Source organism: Lycium barbarum, chromosome 7, assembly GCF_019175385.1.
Source record: "Lycium barbarum isolate Lr01 chromosome 7, ASM1917538v2, whole genome shotgun sequence".
NCBI lineage: Eukaryota > Viridiplantae > Streptophyta > Magnoliopsida > Solanales > Solanaceae > Lycium > Lycium barbarum.
Window position 1 is genome coordinate 5,825,448 of NC_083343.1, and position 14,328 is coordinate 5,839,775.

Genomic DNA, 14,328 nt, shown 5'->3' on the forward strand with positions numbered 1-14,328 from the left:
CTGTAAGGTCGCCAGCCGAAGCAGAAGGTCCAAACCCTTCACAAATCTCCTCACTCTCTCAGCCTCTGTGGGAAGTAATGCCGTCGCATAACGGGACAAAGCGAGAAATCTGGTCTCATACTCTGCAACTGACCTACCCCGTTGCTCCAATGTCGAAAACTCATCCTTCTTGTTGTCTCTCAGAGTACGAGGGACATACTTCTCCAGAAACACCTGGTAGAACTGAGTCCAGGTCAAAGGTGGCAAGCCAACTGGTCGACACTCCATGTACGATCTCCACCACTGCTTGGCATCCCCAACTAACTGGAAAGAAACATAATCGACCCCGTGAGACTCCACTACACCCAACTTATGAAGCATCTCATGGCAGCTAACGATAAACTCATACACATCCTCCCTGGGAGTACCATAGAACCAAGGAGGAGACATTTTGGTAAACCCCTCGAATAATTTTCGCTTCTCACTGGTCAACACTGGCCCATCCATAGGCCTTAGAGCAAAATCAGGCGCTGGAGTAGTATCAATATGGGGAGCCACTGCTGCTGCCGACAATACCCTTGATGTCCGAAATCCTGGAGCAACCGTAGCATCGGGAGTATGACATCCCACTCTAGTCTACGAGCCATCTGAAGCAACTGGAATCATGCCCGCCTGAGCCAAACTGTCAAAGTACCCCAACACTCGAAACACAGCCTCCTGAAAATCAGGAGTAGTAGCGACCCCAGGATGTGCCTCAGCAGCCCTAATCTCCTCCTCCGGAATGTCGTCAAGCTCCGGAGTCAACTCTATGTCAGGGTCCTGAGCAGGTGCTGGTGCTTGGTTCCTATCTGGAATAGCTGCACGGCATCTGCCCCTGCCACGTCCCCTACCTCGCCCACGGACAGCTGCTCGGGCCACGGGTATGGATGCGGGTACGGGTGCAGGTGCAGGTGCAGGTTCCTGGCCTTCAGTAACAGTCGATCGCATCCTCACCATCTGTGGGAGAACATAGAAATGAGGTTAAGATACCAATCTAAACAATTTCGCACGAAAAGAATGAACCAGATACCAATCGGATTGAACTAGCACGAAAAGAGAAAAAAGAGTGGAGTGTTTCCTAGATGTCCTATAGCCTCTCGAGGATGGGTACGGACGTCTACATACCAATCCGCCAGACTCTACTATACATTGCTCTTTTACTCATTAGACTAATTAACCTAGAAGCTCTGATACCAACTTTGTCACGACCCAATTCGCGAGTCGTGGTGGCACCTACACTATCCCTCCGAGTAGGCGAACCACATTACTAATAACAAGTTAAATAAGCGGAAAATTAAATAAAAATAAGTTATCAAGTCTTAAATACTTATCATAACTAGAAATGTCACGACAACCCCAAAATCTGGTCAGAGGGTACAAGAGCGCTAACATAGTACGGAATATAAGTCTGAAAATACCCAAAGGCTACATATTGTCTATTGAATACAAAAATAGAAATAAATAGAGGAGGTCCTTCAGGGGCCACGGATGACCAAGTAGCTCACTCTGAATGACTAAAAGATGTCACCCTCGCGTATCAGCCACGGGGTGTAGAACTGGAACCCGGATCGTACTCTCCACTCAACAAAAGTGCAGCAAGAGTAGTATCAGTACAACACTTGTACCGGTAAGCATCATAGGCCGACAATGATTAGATAACGCATGAAGAAGTTGAAACCAACAAGTAGCATATAAAGCAAACAGGTATGGTCACGTATCATATACAAGTAAAGTGTAAAGGAATCATGAAATCAACCAAGACACATATAATTCACCAAATGATTAGTCAAATATATGAGTGGATGAATGCAATGCAATGCAACATTCACCTCTCTCACTCCACTCTCGTACACACATGCTAAGGGCAGTGCCTCAAAGTCATGACTCATGGGGGACCCGCGAAGTCCGTGTACCACTCGTGCTCTCGGCAGAAACCTCGGAGGCTATTAATCACTCTCAATCTCCGGCAAAGACCTCGGAGTCTCTCAATCACTCACCTCACCAATCATTACAACAATAATATGGAAAGCATACCATGCATGATATCAGTCTCAACAATATCACCAATATAAATCAACAACTATATAAGTCATATTACTGCCCACTGTTCAATTATCAATATTACCATTCCTTTTCATGTGATGAGTGAATAGTATGTGACAGAGATACAAATAAGTGATAATCACAGAAATAACACATTTGGCGACAAGCCCACATAACAGCTGACAAAACCAACCTAATTGGAATTCACCTCCACTTAATGCCCGAAGGCCTATCATGCTATCCCCGTCACTTTCTACAACTACATACGATTCTCTAATCAGAGTCTAACTAAAGTAGACCGTAACCTACCTCAATGCCGAGCGGGTGCCACGAACAATCAAACTAATGTCGTCCCTTCGCGTAGAGCCTCTGAACGATCAAAATCTATAAAGTATGTGATCTACGTTAGAATACGAATCTAAGGACACCCATATTGCTAGACTTATATTCGAAACCCAAAACGCACCCCGAAAAGTGGCCTTGGGCCCATAAGGGCAAGATCAGAATTTTATAAAAAAAATAATAATTTCACCCATTATCTAAGGATCTTATATCTTGAAAATTAGTCAATTTCATCCATAAATGAACTCTCAAATCATTAATTCTCATTTCTTAATACTAGGGTTCAAAACCTACAATTTCCCCAAACTCTTAATTTGGGATTAAAATCCCACATCTCAAATACCATGAATTTAATGGTGTACATATAATCCAATTTACCAATATTCAATTAGGTAGACCCAACCTATAAAAAAATTTGAAATTGCAATGTGATAAACATAAAAAGACAATTCGAAATTAAAAGGACAATCGAACAGTGACTCTCGAATAAGGAAAAAAAATGTTCAGTGCCATTACCCGAATCAAATTTGTTCATTATTTCCCCCAAAATTATTGGTTCATCATTACCTCATCATTAGCCTCAATCATTATGTCTTACTTGCCATCCACTAACTCTATATAAAATGAGTGTGTCTTATCATTAACACCATGATTTACTAATCAATAAGTGTTTAAGAGAAACCATTACTACACCAAATGCAAATGATATATATACCTGGTGCCCACCAAAAATTTTGTTCGTGAGAATTGTTTCAGTGTTGCCCACAATTTGTTGTCTCAAATGTTTCCTCCGTTATTTTTTTTTCTTGCCAAAGGAACATGTATTATTTGATACCCTATGCCACTAAGATATATGGTCATGAGAAGTGGGCTAAGCCCAATAACTAATCCCAATAGTTTCTACAATTTTCTTATTCACTTAACCACTTTGAGTACTTATAAAAATCTACATACTCCGTCAAATAATCTATTTATTAAATTATGCCTTGTATGTGTGCAACTCATATTCCTATAAGTAGCTATTCACACACATTAAATAAACATATTTCAAGAATTACCCATCGATTAAATCGCCGTGCCACCCACTCCGCAAGTCAAAAATACCTTTTTAAAAGTACGGAAGTGTATTTTAGCGAAAATGAGACCAAAAGTGCTAAACGACCAATTGGTCCCGTCTTCACTTTCCAACATTTCCAATCTTGCAACTTTGGATTTAGCCTTTAATGCTTTAGAGGGAAAGATTCCAAAAGACATTGGAAATCTTAAAAATTTAAGGGTTTTGAACCTGGAAAGTAATGATCTTACAGGTTATGTTCCTCTATCCTTCTCAAATGCCACAAAGCTGGAAACGTTGATTCTTTCTAAAAATTTCCTTCATGGAAGCATCCCAAATGGGATTGGTGATCTTCACAACCTGAACTGGTTAGGTATGGAAGGTAATCAGCTTACAGGTTCTATGCCATTCTCAATTTTCAACATTTCCACACTGGAGTCTATTGGACTTACTGAAAATAGTTTATCTGGTAATCTCCCTACTGATTTATGTGATCTTCTTTCGATACTCGAAGGGCTTCATCTTTCTTCTAATAAGCTACAAGGTCATATGCCACCAAGCTTTTCAGGATGTTACGAACTTCAGATATTGTCTCTGTCAGATAATGAATTTGATGGACCGATACATAGTGAAATTGGGAAGTTAACTAACTTGCAGATCTTATATCTTGGATCTACCCATTTCACAGGTATGTTACTATATTTTAGGTTGAATATAAGTAGTTCTTTCTCGTTCTTTTGTTTTCCATTAAGCTAATTATACAAGATGCTGTAACGTGATTGCAGGAGAAATTCCACAGGAGATAGGGGATCTTGTTAATTTGGTGATGATAGGCATGGAGAAAAACCATCTTACAGGTTCTATACCCAAGTCCATGTTCAATATAACCTCACTGCAACTTCTATCGCTGGAGAACAACAATCTAACTAGATCACTACCAAGGGAGCTTAGAAATTTAACTATGCTTCAAGATCTACTTCTTGGTGGAAACAAGCTTACTGGCATGCAGAAAATAAAAGTTAGTAAAAGTTTGCTATACTAAACAACCGAGCTAAAGATCATTTGTTTTTACATAAATTTTGCAGGTGAAATACCGAAAGAGGTAAGCAATCTCATTGAGTTCGAGGAGTGTGATCTAGAGGTTAACAGATTCAGTGGTTCGTTTCCAATAGGGATTTTCAACATCTCAGGATTGAAATTGATTGATCATACACTTAGTACTTTATCGGGAACTCTCCCATCGAATATAGGTTCGACACTTCCCAATATTGAACTTCTTTGTCTTGGTGGCCTAACTAATCTTGCTGGGAGTATACCTCATTCCCTCTCTAATTGTTCAAAACTTAAAACTCTAGACCTTGCTTTGAACAAACTCTCTGGCTATATTCCCGACTCTCTTGGAGATTTGGCACTCCTAGAGACCCTAAACTTAAGGGGAAACAACTTAAGCAATGACCAGTCTTCTCAAGAACTTAGCTTCTTAACTTCCTTAACAAAATTTAGAAATCTAAGGAGCTTAGTCTTTCCTATAACCCCCTAAATGGTATGCTTCCAGCCTCAGTTGGAAACCTTTCCACTTCTCTTGAAAAGGTTTTAGCTTCTGATTGCCAAATCAAAGGTGGAATTCCAAGAGAAATTGGGAATTTAAGCAGCTTAATCTTCTTGTATCTATACAAGAACATCTTGACTGGACCAATTCCCATGAAACTAGGCAACTTAAGCAGGCTACAAATACTGTCCCTGGCCAAGAATAAGCTAACAGGATCTGTTGGAGATAACCTATGTAAATTGCAGAACTTGGGTGAAAATCAGTTCTCAGGGCTTGTTCCTAAATGTTTAGGGAATGTTACTTCCCTTAGGGTGATACAACTCAATTTTAACAGATTGAGTTCTACTATACTAGCAAGCTTAGGTCACCTCAAAGATATTTTGGAGCTCGACTTATCGTCTAACAACATGAGTGGTTCTTTACCTACAGAAATTGGAAATATAAAGGCTGCAGTACGTATAGATCTTTTGCAGAATCAATTTTCAAATGGTATTCCTAGAGAAATAGGAGACATGCAAAATCTGAAACACCTTTCTTTGGCACAAAACAAGCTGCAAGGATTTATACCTAACTCAATTGGTAGCATACCGAGTTTGGATTTTCTAGACCTCTCGAATAACAATCTATCTGGATCAATTCCGATGTCCTTAATCTTCAATATCTCAACTATTTCAATGTTTCCTGTAACAGTTTGCATGGTGAAATTCCCTCTAGTGGTCCTTTCAAGAACCTTTCTAGCCTGTCATTCATGTTGAATGAAGCATTGTGTGGTGCTCCAAGATTTAGTGTCCCTCCATGCCCCACTTCTTCAAACCATAAATCAAAGCGGAAAAAGTTACTTCTGATAGTCTTTCTTCTACTGGGAGCTGTTGTGATAATTGTTTTTATAATAGTGGCATTTGTGTGGATGAGGTACAGAAGAGAAGAAAATGTTCCAGACCAAGCTGATTTGTTGGCTACAAGGGAACGAATTTCATACTACGAAATAGTCCAAGCCACTAACGATTTTAGTGGGAGTAATTTCATTGGTTCGGGGAGCTTTGGTTCGGTTTACAAAGGAATTCTCAGAAATGGGACTATTATTGCAGTTAAAGTGTTCAACCTACAATTTGAAGGTGCATGCATTCAAGAGTTTCGAAACAGAATGTGAAGTTCTTCGCAACCTTCGCCATAGGAATCTCACCAAAGTCGTTAGTAGTTGCTCCAACCTTGATTTCAAAGCTATAGTGCTGGAGTACATTCCTAATGGGAGCCTTGAAAGGTGGTTGTATTTGCACAACTACTTCTTAGACATCATTCAAAGACTAAGCATAATGATAGATGTGGCATGTGCATTGGAATATCTCCACCATGTTTGCTCTACACCTGTGATTCATTGTGATCTGAAGCCTAGCAATGTCTTGCTAGATGAAAGCATGGTAGCTCATGTAAGTGACTTTGGCATTTCTAAACTACTCGATGAAGATGAGAGTGATTTACACACTAAAACATTAGCGACGTTGGGCTACATTGCACCAGGTAAATCTCTTTAGACTTCTTGTTTCAGTATCCTGTCTCATTTTCCTTTTCTCGCGATTAAATGATTAAACCATAAGTGCGGTTTTATTGTAGAGTACGGAAGGGAGGGATTAGTGTCGCTACAATGTGATGTTTATAGTTATGGGATCATGTTGATGGAAACATTTACAAGGAAAAGGCCTAACGATGATATATTTGATGGAGATCTTAGTTTAAGGAAATGGGTGAATGATTCACTCTCAAAGGCAACAAGCAAGGTTGTAGATGCGAATTTGCTAAAGCCAGAAGATAAGGACAAGATAGATTGTGTAGCATCCATCATGAAAATGGCACTAGATTGCTCTGCTGAATCTCCTGATGAAAGGATCAACATGAAAGATGTTGTAGGAATGCTACAAAAGATCAAGATTCAACTTCTTTCATGTTCTGCAAGTACATAAAAACATTTTATTCATGTCACTTAAGGGTATAGCAAGTGTTTGGTAAACTTCTTAGCTGCATACATAGATTGTTTATTTATATTTTGTTCCGTTTATATTTTATAGTCATTTACTCATTTATATGCTACCTCCATATTATCTGCTTTTTTTGAGGTTTGTGCACTTTTAAAAAAATACATTTAATAGAATTAATCATGACAATATTTCTCTCAATTACCTTTCATCTCTCCTTAAACGTCTCACTTAATTAACTCTAGTAATTGAAACAGTAAGTATCAATTTAGAAAAGGATAAAAAATGACTTCTTATTTGTGCGAAACAACAAAATTTTTTGAAACAAATTCAATTTATCAAAATATGATCAATAGGTAATACTTTTCAGCAGATAAGTTAAATATACGAAATATTAATAACAAATATCAAAGCACAAGTAGCAAACATGAAATTTGAAAGAAAGAAATAAAATTACCAGTAAGATTCTTTTCTCTAACACTTATCGTGTTTCCCTTTGGTGTTCTTTAATTTTGTCCCTCGCCTAATATCACGAAGTTCTGGATTCGAATCCCAGCTCAGTTAAAAAAAAAAAATCACAAGGCAGAGTTTTGTAACAATGTTAGGCCTATTCGAGCAAAAGTCAAGCAAATTTTTATCCAAAACTAGGCCTCAAGGCAAATCTCTGCCTTAAGGCCTAACTTTTGCTCAAAATTCGACCTGTTCGGGCAAAAGTGAAGCTTTAAGACAGAGGTTTGTAAAATTTCAAAAAAAAAAAAAAAATTATCTTAAGGCAGAGTTTTGCCTTATGCTTGAATAAGCAGAATTCTTCCTTCTGGACTCTGCCCGAGATAGAGTTTTGCAGCCTTGCGAATCCGAACTCTACCTTGCAATTTTTTTTTGATTATTGACTGAGCGGGAATTCGAACCCAAAACCAAGAGATTTTTAGTAAAGGACAAAAATTAAAGACCACCGATTTGAGGGACAAAAATTAAAGAACAGTGTCTTTGAAGGACAATCGTGCAAATGACCCGGTTTCTATTGGGATCCTTCTATGAATTTGGGCCTGTTTGGTTTTATATTATTTTTCCTAATTTAAGTTTTCATTAAATCAATTTTTATACTCAAAAGTCAAAATTAGTGTTTGGCTCGAGTGACTTAACAATTATTTTGATTAATTCAATCAATTATCTAATAATCACTTATTGAACTAATTAGTGAGAATAAAAATACAAAGCAAACGTGCGTGTTAAGAATCAAAATACAAACCAAACGTGCTCGTGGTACTCTATTCCTGAGGGTATGAAAGAGCTCACATCTACCGGCCATTGTCATCCCTAAATAACTCTAAAATAAGTATTCTACCATGAAACAAGTTATTTTTTCTTTTTTAATTTTTCTTTGAGTTTAAGTGCACTGACATCCGACATAGTTGAAAAAAAAAATCTCATTTTGGTCATAATGTATTTAAAGGAATTTCCTTCCTTTTCGAATTCTCAATGGAAGCCAACACTAGTAGAATGGTTACTTTGAGTGGCGTAAATTATGCCATTTGGAAGGGCAAAATGGAAGATTTGCTCTATGTCAAGAATTTTCATCAACCTGTCTTTGGAAATAAAAAGCCTGATAATAAATCAGATGAAGAGTGAAATTTGTTGCATCGGCAGGTTTGCGGCTTTATTAGACAGTGGGTTGACGATAATGTGTTGAACCATATTTCTGGAGAGACACATGCTCGGACCCTATGGGAGCATCTTGAAAGTTTGTATGCTCGAAAAACTGGTAACAACAAGATGTTTCTGATAAAGCAAATGCTGAGTTTAAAATACCACGATGGTTCCGCAATGACAGATCATCTGAATATTTTTCAGGGGATCATGAACCAGTTATCTGCTATCGGCATTAATTTTGATGAAGAAATTCAAGGCTTGTTTCTACTTGGTTCCCTACCAGATTCTTGGGAAATTATTAGAACTTCATTATCAAATTCTGCTCCGGATGGTGTGATCTCTATGGATCTTGCCAAGAGCAGTCTTTTAAATGAAGAGATGAGAAGAAAATCTCAAGCTTCCTCCTCATCAGATGTCTTGGTGACTGACACTAGGGGGAGAGGCAAGAATCGTGGTTCTCAAAATAGAGAACATCATAGAAGCAAATCTAGAAGCAGACTTAAAGATATTGATTGCTATCATTGCGGGAAAAAAGGGCACACAAAGAAGTTCTGTCGGATTTTGAAAAAGGAAAATAGAGATAAGGAGGAAAAGAAAGAAGATGGCAATCGTGTTGCCGCTGTCACTACAGAAGATCTTGTTACTGTCCTTGATGCGGATCTGATAAACATTGCTTGTGATGAGTCAAGCTGGGTTGTGGACAGTGGTGCCGCATCTCATGTGACATCAAGGAAGGAATTTTTCTCATCCTATACTCCGGGTGACTTTGGAACTTTGAGTATGGGTAATGAGACTATATCTAGGGTGGCTGGTGTTGCAACGATTTGTTTGAAAACTAGTACTGGAACTAAACTAGTTTTAAACAATATAAAGCATGCACCTGATGTTCGTTTGCACTTGATCTCTGTTGGTGTTTTGGATGATGAGGGATATGTCAGTACCAATGGTGCTGGAAAGTGGAAGCTTACTAAAGGTTCCATGATTGTGGCTCGTGGCGAAAAGCGTCGTGGTCTATACTGGACTACGGCCTCTACCTGTGTTGATATGGTGAATGCAGTTGAGAGCAATAGCTCTTCAACGTTATGGCATAAGAGGCTTAGCCACATTAGCGAGAAAGGATTAAATGTTCTGGCCAAAAAGAAATTATTGTCAAATTTTGAAAGTGCTAAATTAGAAAAGTGTGAGCACTGCTTGGCTGGAAAACAAAATAGAGTTTCTTTCAAGTCTCATCCTCCTTCAAGAAAGACAGAGTTGCTTGAGTTGGTGCATTCAGATTTATGTGGTCCAATGAAGACAAGGACTTTGGGTGGTGCACTTTATTTTGCTACCTTTATTGATGATTGCTCAAGGAAACTTTGGGTCTACGTCTTAAAGACTAAAGACCAAGTGTTGGGTGTCTTTAAGCAGTTTCAGGCCTCAGTTGAAAGAGAAACTGGAAAGAAGCTGAAGTGTATTCGTACTGATAACGGTGGTGAATATTGTGGACCGTTTGACGAATACTGCAAGCAACAGGGTATCAGACACCAGAAGACTCCTCCTAAGACTCCTCAGCTTAATGGTTTAGCAGAGAGGATGAACATGACCTTGATGGAAAGAGTCAGATGTTTGCTTTCTGAAGCAAAGTTGCCGAATTCCTTTTGGGGTGAAGCATTGTTGACCGCCGCACATGTTATTAATCTATCCCCTGCGGTTGCTTTGCAAAGTGATGTTCCAAACAGAGTCTGGTATGGCAAGGATGTTTCCTATGACCACTTGAAAGTGTTTGGTTGTAAAGCTTTTGTACATGTGCCTAAAGATGAAAGGTCGAAATTAACTGCCAAGACAAGGCAGTGCATCTTCATTGGTTATGGCCTTGATGAGTTTGGTTACAGGCTATATGATCCAATTGAGAAGAAGGTTGTGAGAAGCCGTGATGTTATCTTCATGGAGGATCAAACCATTGAAGATATTAACAAAGCGGAGAAGATAAAATCTTCAAGTTTTGAAGGTTTAGTTAATCTTGATCAAGTTCCTCATACAAATGCTGATGAAGTTGGTGGGCTCGATGACGATGGTAATGCCCAGAATCATGTTCCAGATCAGCATGTTGATGATGATAACGATGCTGCTATTGATGAAGTAGATGCACCTACTCATGAAGTCGTGGATGGGTCAGATATTCCACTTAGAAGGTCTACTAGACAGCATGTTCCTTCTTCCCATTATTCACCTAATGAGTATGTATTACTCACTGATGGGGGAGAACCTGAATGTTATGAGGAGGCCATGGAAGATGAGCACAAGGATCAATGGATTGAAGCCATGCAAGATGAGATGAAATCTCTGCGTGAGAACCATACTTATGAGTTGGTGAACTTGCCTAAGGGCATGAGAGCTTTGAAGAACAAGTGGGTGTTCAAAGTTAAAGCCGAAGAACACAGCTTGAAGCCCAAATACAAAGCTAGATTGGTTGTTAAGGGATTTGGTCAAAGGAAAGGTATTGACTTTGACGAAATATTTTCTCCTGTCGTGAAAATGTCCTCCATTCGGACAGTTCTTGGTTTGACTGCTAGTCTTGATTTGGAGATTGAGCAGATGGATGTGAAGACTGCTTTTCTTCACGGTGACTTAGAAGAGGAGATTTATATGGAACAACCTGAAGGCTTCAAGGAAAAAGGTAAAGAAAATCTTGTATGCAAACTCAAGAAGAGTCTCTATGGATTGAAGCAAGCTCCCAGACAGTGGTACAAGAAGTTTGAGTCTGTTATGGGGGAGCAAGGCTACAAGAAGACTTCTTCAGATCACTGTGTGTTTGTACAAAGATTTTCTGATGGTGACTTTATCATCCTTCTGCTATATGTGGATGATATGTTGATTGTAGGAAAAAATGCTTCCAGGATTGACGAGTTGAAGAAACAGTTGAGTAAGTGTTTTGCAATGAAAGACTTGGGTCATGCTAAGCAGATTTTGGGCATGAGAATTACTCGTTCGAGAGATGAAAAGAAGCTTTATTTGTCGCAGAAAAAGTACATAGAACGTGTACTAGAGCGCTTCAATATGAAGAGTGCTAAGTGGGTTAGCACACCTCTTCCTGGTCATCTGAAATTGAGCAAAAAGATGTGTCCTACAACAACAGAGGAAAAACAGAGAATGGCCAAGATTCCTTATTCCTCTGCCGTCGGAAGTTTAATGTATGCAATGGTATGCACTCGACCAGATATTGCTCATGCAGTCGGTGTTGTTAGCAGATTTCTCGAAAATCCAGGGAAAGAGCATTGGGAAGCTGTGAAGTGGATACTCAGGTATCTAAGAGGAAGATCAGATGAATGCTTGTGTTTTGGAGGATCAAATCCAATTTTGAAGGGCTATACAGATTCTGATATGGCAGGTGACCTTGATAACAGAAAATCCACTACTGGATATTTGTTTACTTTTTCAGGGGGAGCTATATCATGGCAGTCGAAGTTGCAGAAGTGTGTCGCACTGTCTACAACGGAAGCGGAGTATATTGCGGCTACTGAAGCTGGCAAAGAGATGATATGGCTCAAGAGATTCCTTCAAGAACTCGGATTGCAGCAAATGGAGTATGTTGTCTATTGTGACAGTCAGAGTGCAATAGACTTGAGCAAGAACTCCATGTACCATGTGAGAACAAAACACATCGATGTCAGATATCACTGGATTCGTGAGCAATTGGAAAGCGAATTGTTCCAAGTCAAGAAGATTCACACGAATGAAAATCCTGCAGATATGCTGACCAAGGCGGTACCGAGAGACAAGTTCGAATCGTGCAAAGAACTTGTCGGCATGCACTCAAATTAGAAGCCAGTGTACCCTCCTTCAGGTGAATGGGACTGGAGGGGGAGATTTGTGGGGTCCAGTCCCCTATCCCATATTTTAAGAAAGGAAGATTTTTCTTCCTTTGACAAATTATACATTGGCAACAATTGTGGACTTGGCTAGCAAGTCAATTTCTTTGTTCACATTTTCATGATGTAAGCGCTTACCTCATCATAATCGTGATGTAAGCGCTTACCTCACCATAGGAAATTCATTCCTATAAATAGGCAGCTTATGGTTCATTTGTAACACACCAAAATCTCAGACAATACATCTGAGTGAGAGCTAAGTGAGCTATTCCATAGACTGTAAGAAAATAGTCTGTGAAGAAAAATAGAGTGTGAGTGATATTGTAGTGAGGTGGGAAAATCAAAAGAGTGTTTTTCTTTTGAGGGTGTAGTGGTCTTAGGAGTATTTTATACTCGTTACTACACAGTGTAAAATTCCTTACTATAGTGATATCAGCTGCTCCTTTTGGCCGTGGTTTTTCCCTTATTCAGAAGGGTTTCCACGTAAAATCTTGGTGTCATTATTGCTGCGTTTTATTCTTGCTGATTTAACCATAACTTAGTGTTCCGCGTTTATCACTAATACCGTGAATATTATTTTTGCGGGTCTATTTTATTCCCAACACTTTTGTGCTTTAAAATTGAGTGGCGTCTAAACCACAAAGAAACTGCAGCCAAAAGAAGTAAGCAGTATTGATTTCTAGATGGTAACTAATCTACATATTTTGTTGCTCTACATTCCAAAGTAGGTGAACTCTTCCGACTCAAAAACAAAAGTAGGTAAATTATTGTATCTACTCTCATGGAACTTAACAAATTTTGTATTGGAAGATGTTAATTATATACACTGTCGCTTAATTATTTCCAATTATTTTTTATCTTCGGAAAAATAACCCTCTGGAAGAAGGCGTAAGAAAGAGGATATTTATACTTTGTTTTCTCGAGATCAGATTGATGCCTCTAATTGAAATAGCAGAGGCACCATTTTTTAAAACTTCAGTGTTTTTCTTCTTTTCTCTTGCTCTACACTTTTTTGACAGTTCCATAATTCTTAATATTTGCCATCTTTGTGTAGGGTACATTGGAGAATTTGAGTGTATTGATGACCACATGTCAGGAAAAATTGTGGTTGAAGTGAATGATAGGCTAAGCAAATGAGGTGTCATTAATCCTCTCTTTGATGTTGGAGTTAAGGAGATTGAAGGATGGACAACAAGGTTATTTCCTTCCAAACAGTTTGGATACATTCTACTAACTACCTCTGCCGGAATCATGGACCAAGAGGAGGCTAGAAGGTAAAAGGTTGGTGGAAAGGTTCTTGGTTTCTTTTGTTAAGCTCCTTCTATTATTAAGGATGAACACCCAGCTTTGGTGTACTTTGGCCTTCATTACCATTGAAATGGCTCTAAATTTGTTCCGAGTTTGTTTTCTTTCAATTGATAGTTGGGATATTATTGGTATTTCTTGGACAAGATTATGGGTGTTGTTAACTAATATCCAGGGAATATAAGTTGATGTTTGTCTAAAAGGATAATTAAAAAATAATTAAATATAATTGATATGATTCAATAGTAATTGTTAGAAAGAAAAGTATAGGACATGTGGCTTTTAAAATCCTATATCAAACAAACATAAGATTTTTAAAGGCCATACACAATTCTCATGTACATAAAAAAAGTAACATCGTTAATAATCAACTTTCTAATTGGTGAGAATCTTATATGTGAATTCTTTTTTGGTGAAACTTTAGCATTGTTGATGCATATTAAAGCTACAATGAAGAACGATGAAAAATGACTTTCGGCTCTTGCAATTAGACATAAAAAGTCAATTGAATAGGACTAAATTTTTTTATATTGTACATAAGTTGATAAA

The 14,328-nt window shown here is 38.5% G+C and overlaps 1 protein-coding gene and 1 pseudogene across 1 annotated transcript; both read left to right on the forward strand.

Annotated features, from left to right (window-relative positions):
- Positions 1 to 3,541: 3,541 nt before the first annotated feature.
- On the forward strand, positions 3,542 to 5,708 carry LOC132601206 (LRR receptor-like serine/threonine-protein kinase GSO2). The gene is made up of 5 exons (XM_060314314.1): positions 3,542 to 4,145; positions 4,243 to 4,458; positions 4,543 to 4,865; positions 4,961 to 5,458; positions 5,697 to 5,708. The coding sequence occupies exons 1-5, from the start codon at positions 3,542 to 3,544 to the stop codon at positions 5,706 to 5,708; spliced, it is 1,653 nt and encodes a 550-aa protein (XP_060170297.1).
- On the forward strand, positions 5,259 to 7,104 carry LOC132602092 (probable LRR receptor-like serine/threonine-protein kinase At3g47570; annotated as a pseudogene).
- Positions 7,105 to 14,328: the final 7,224 nt, after the last annotated feature.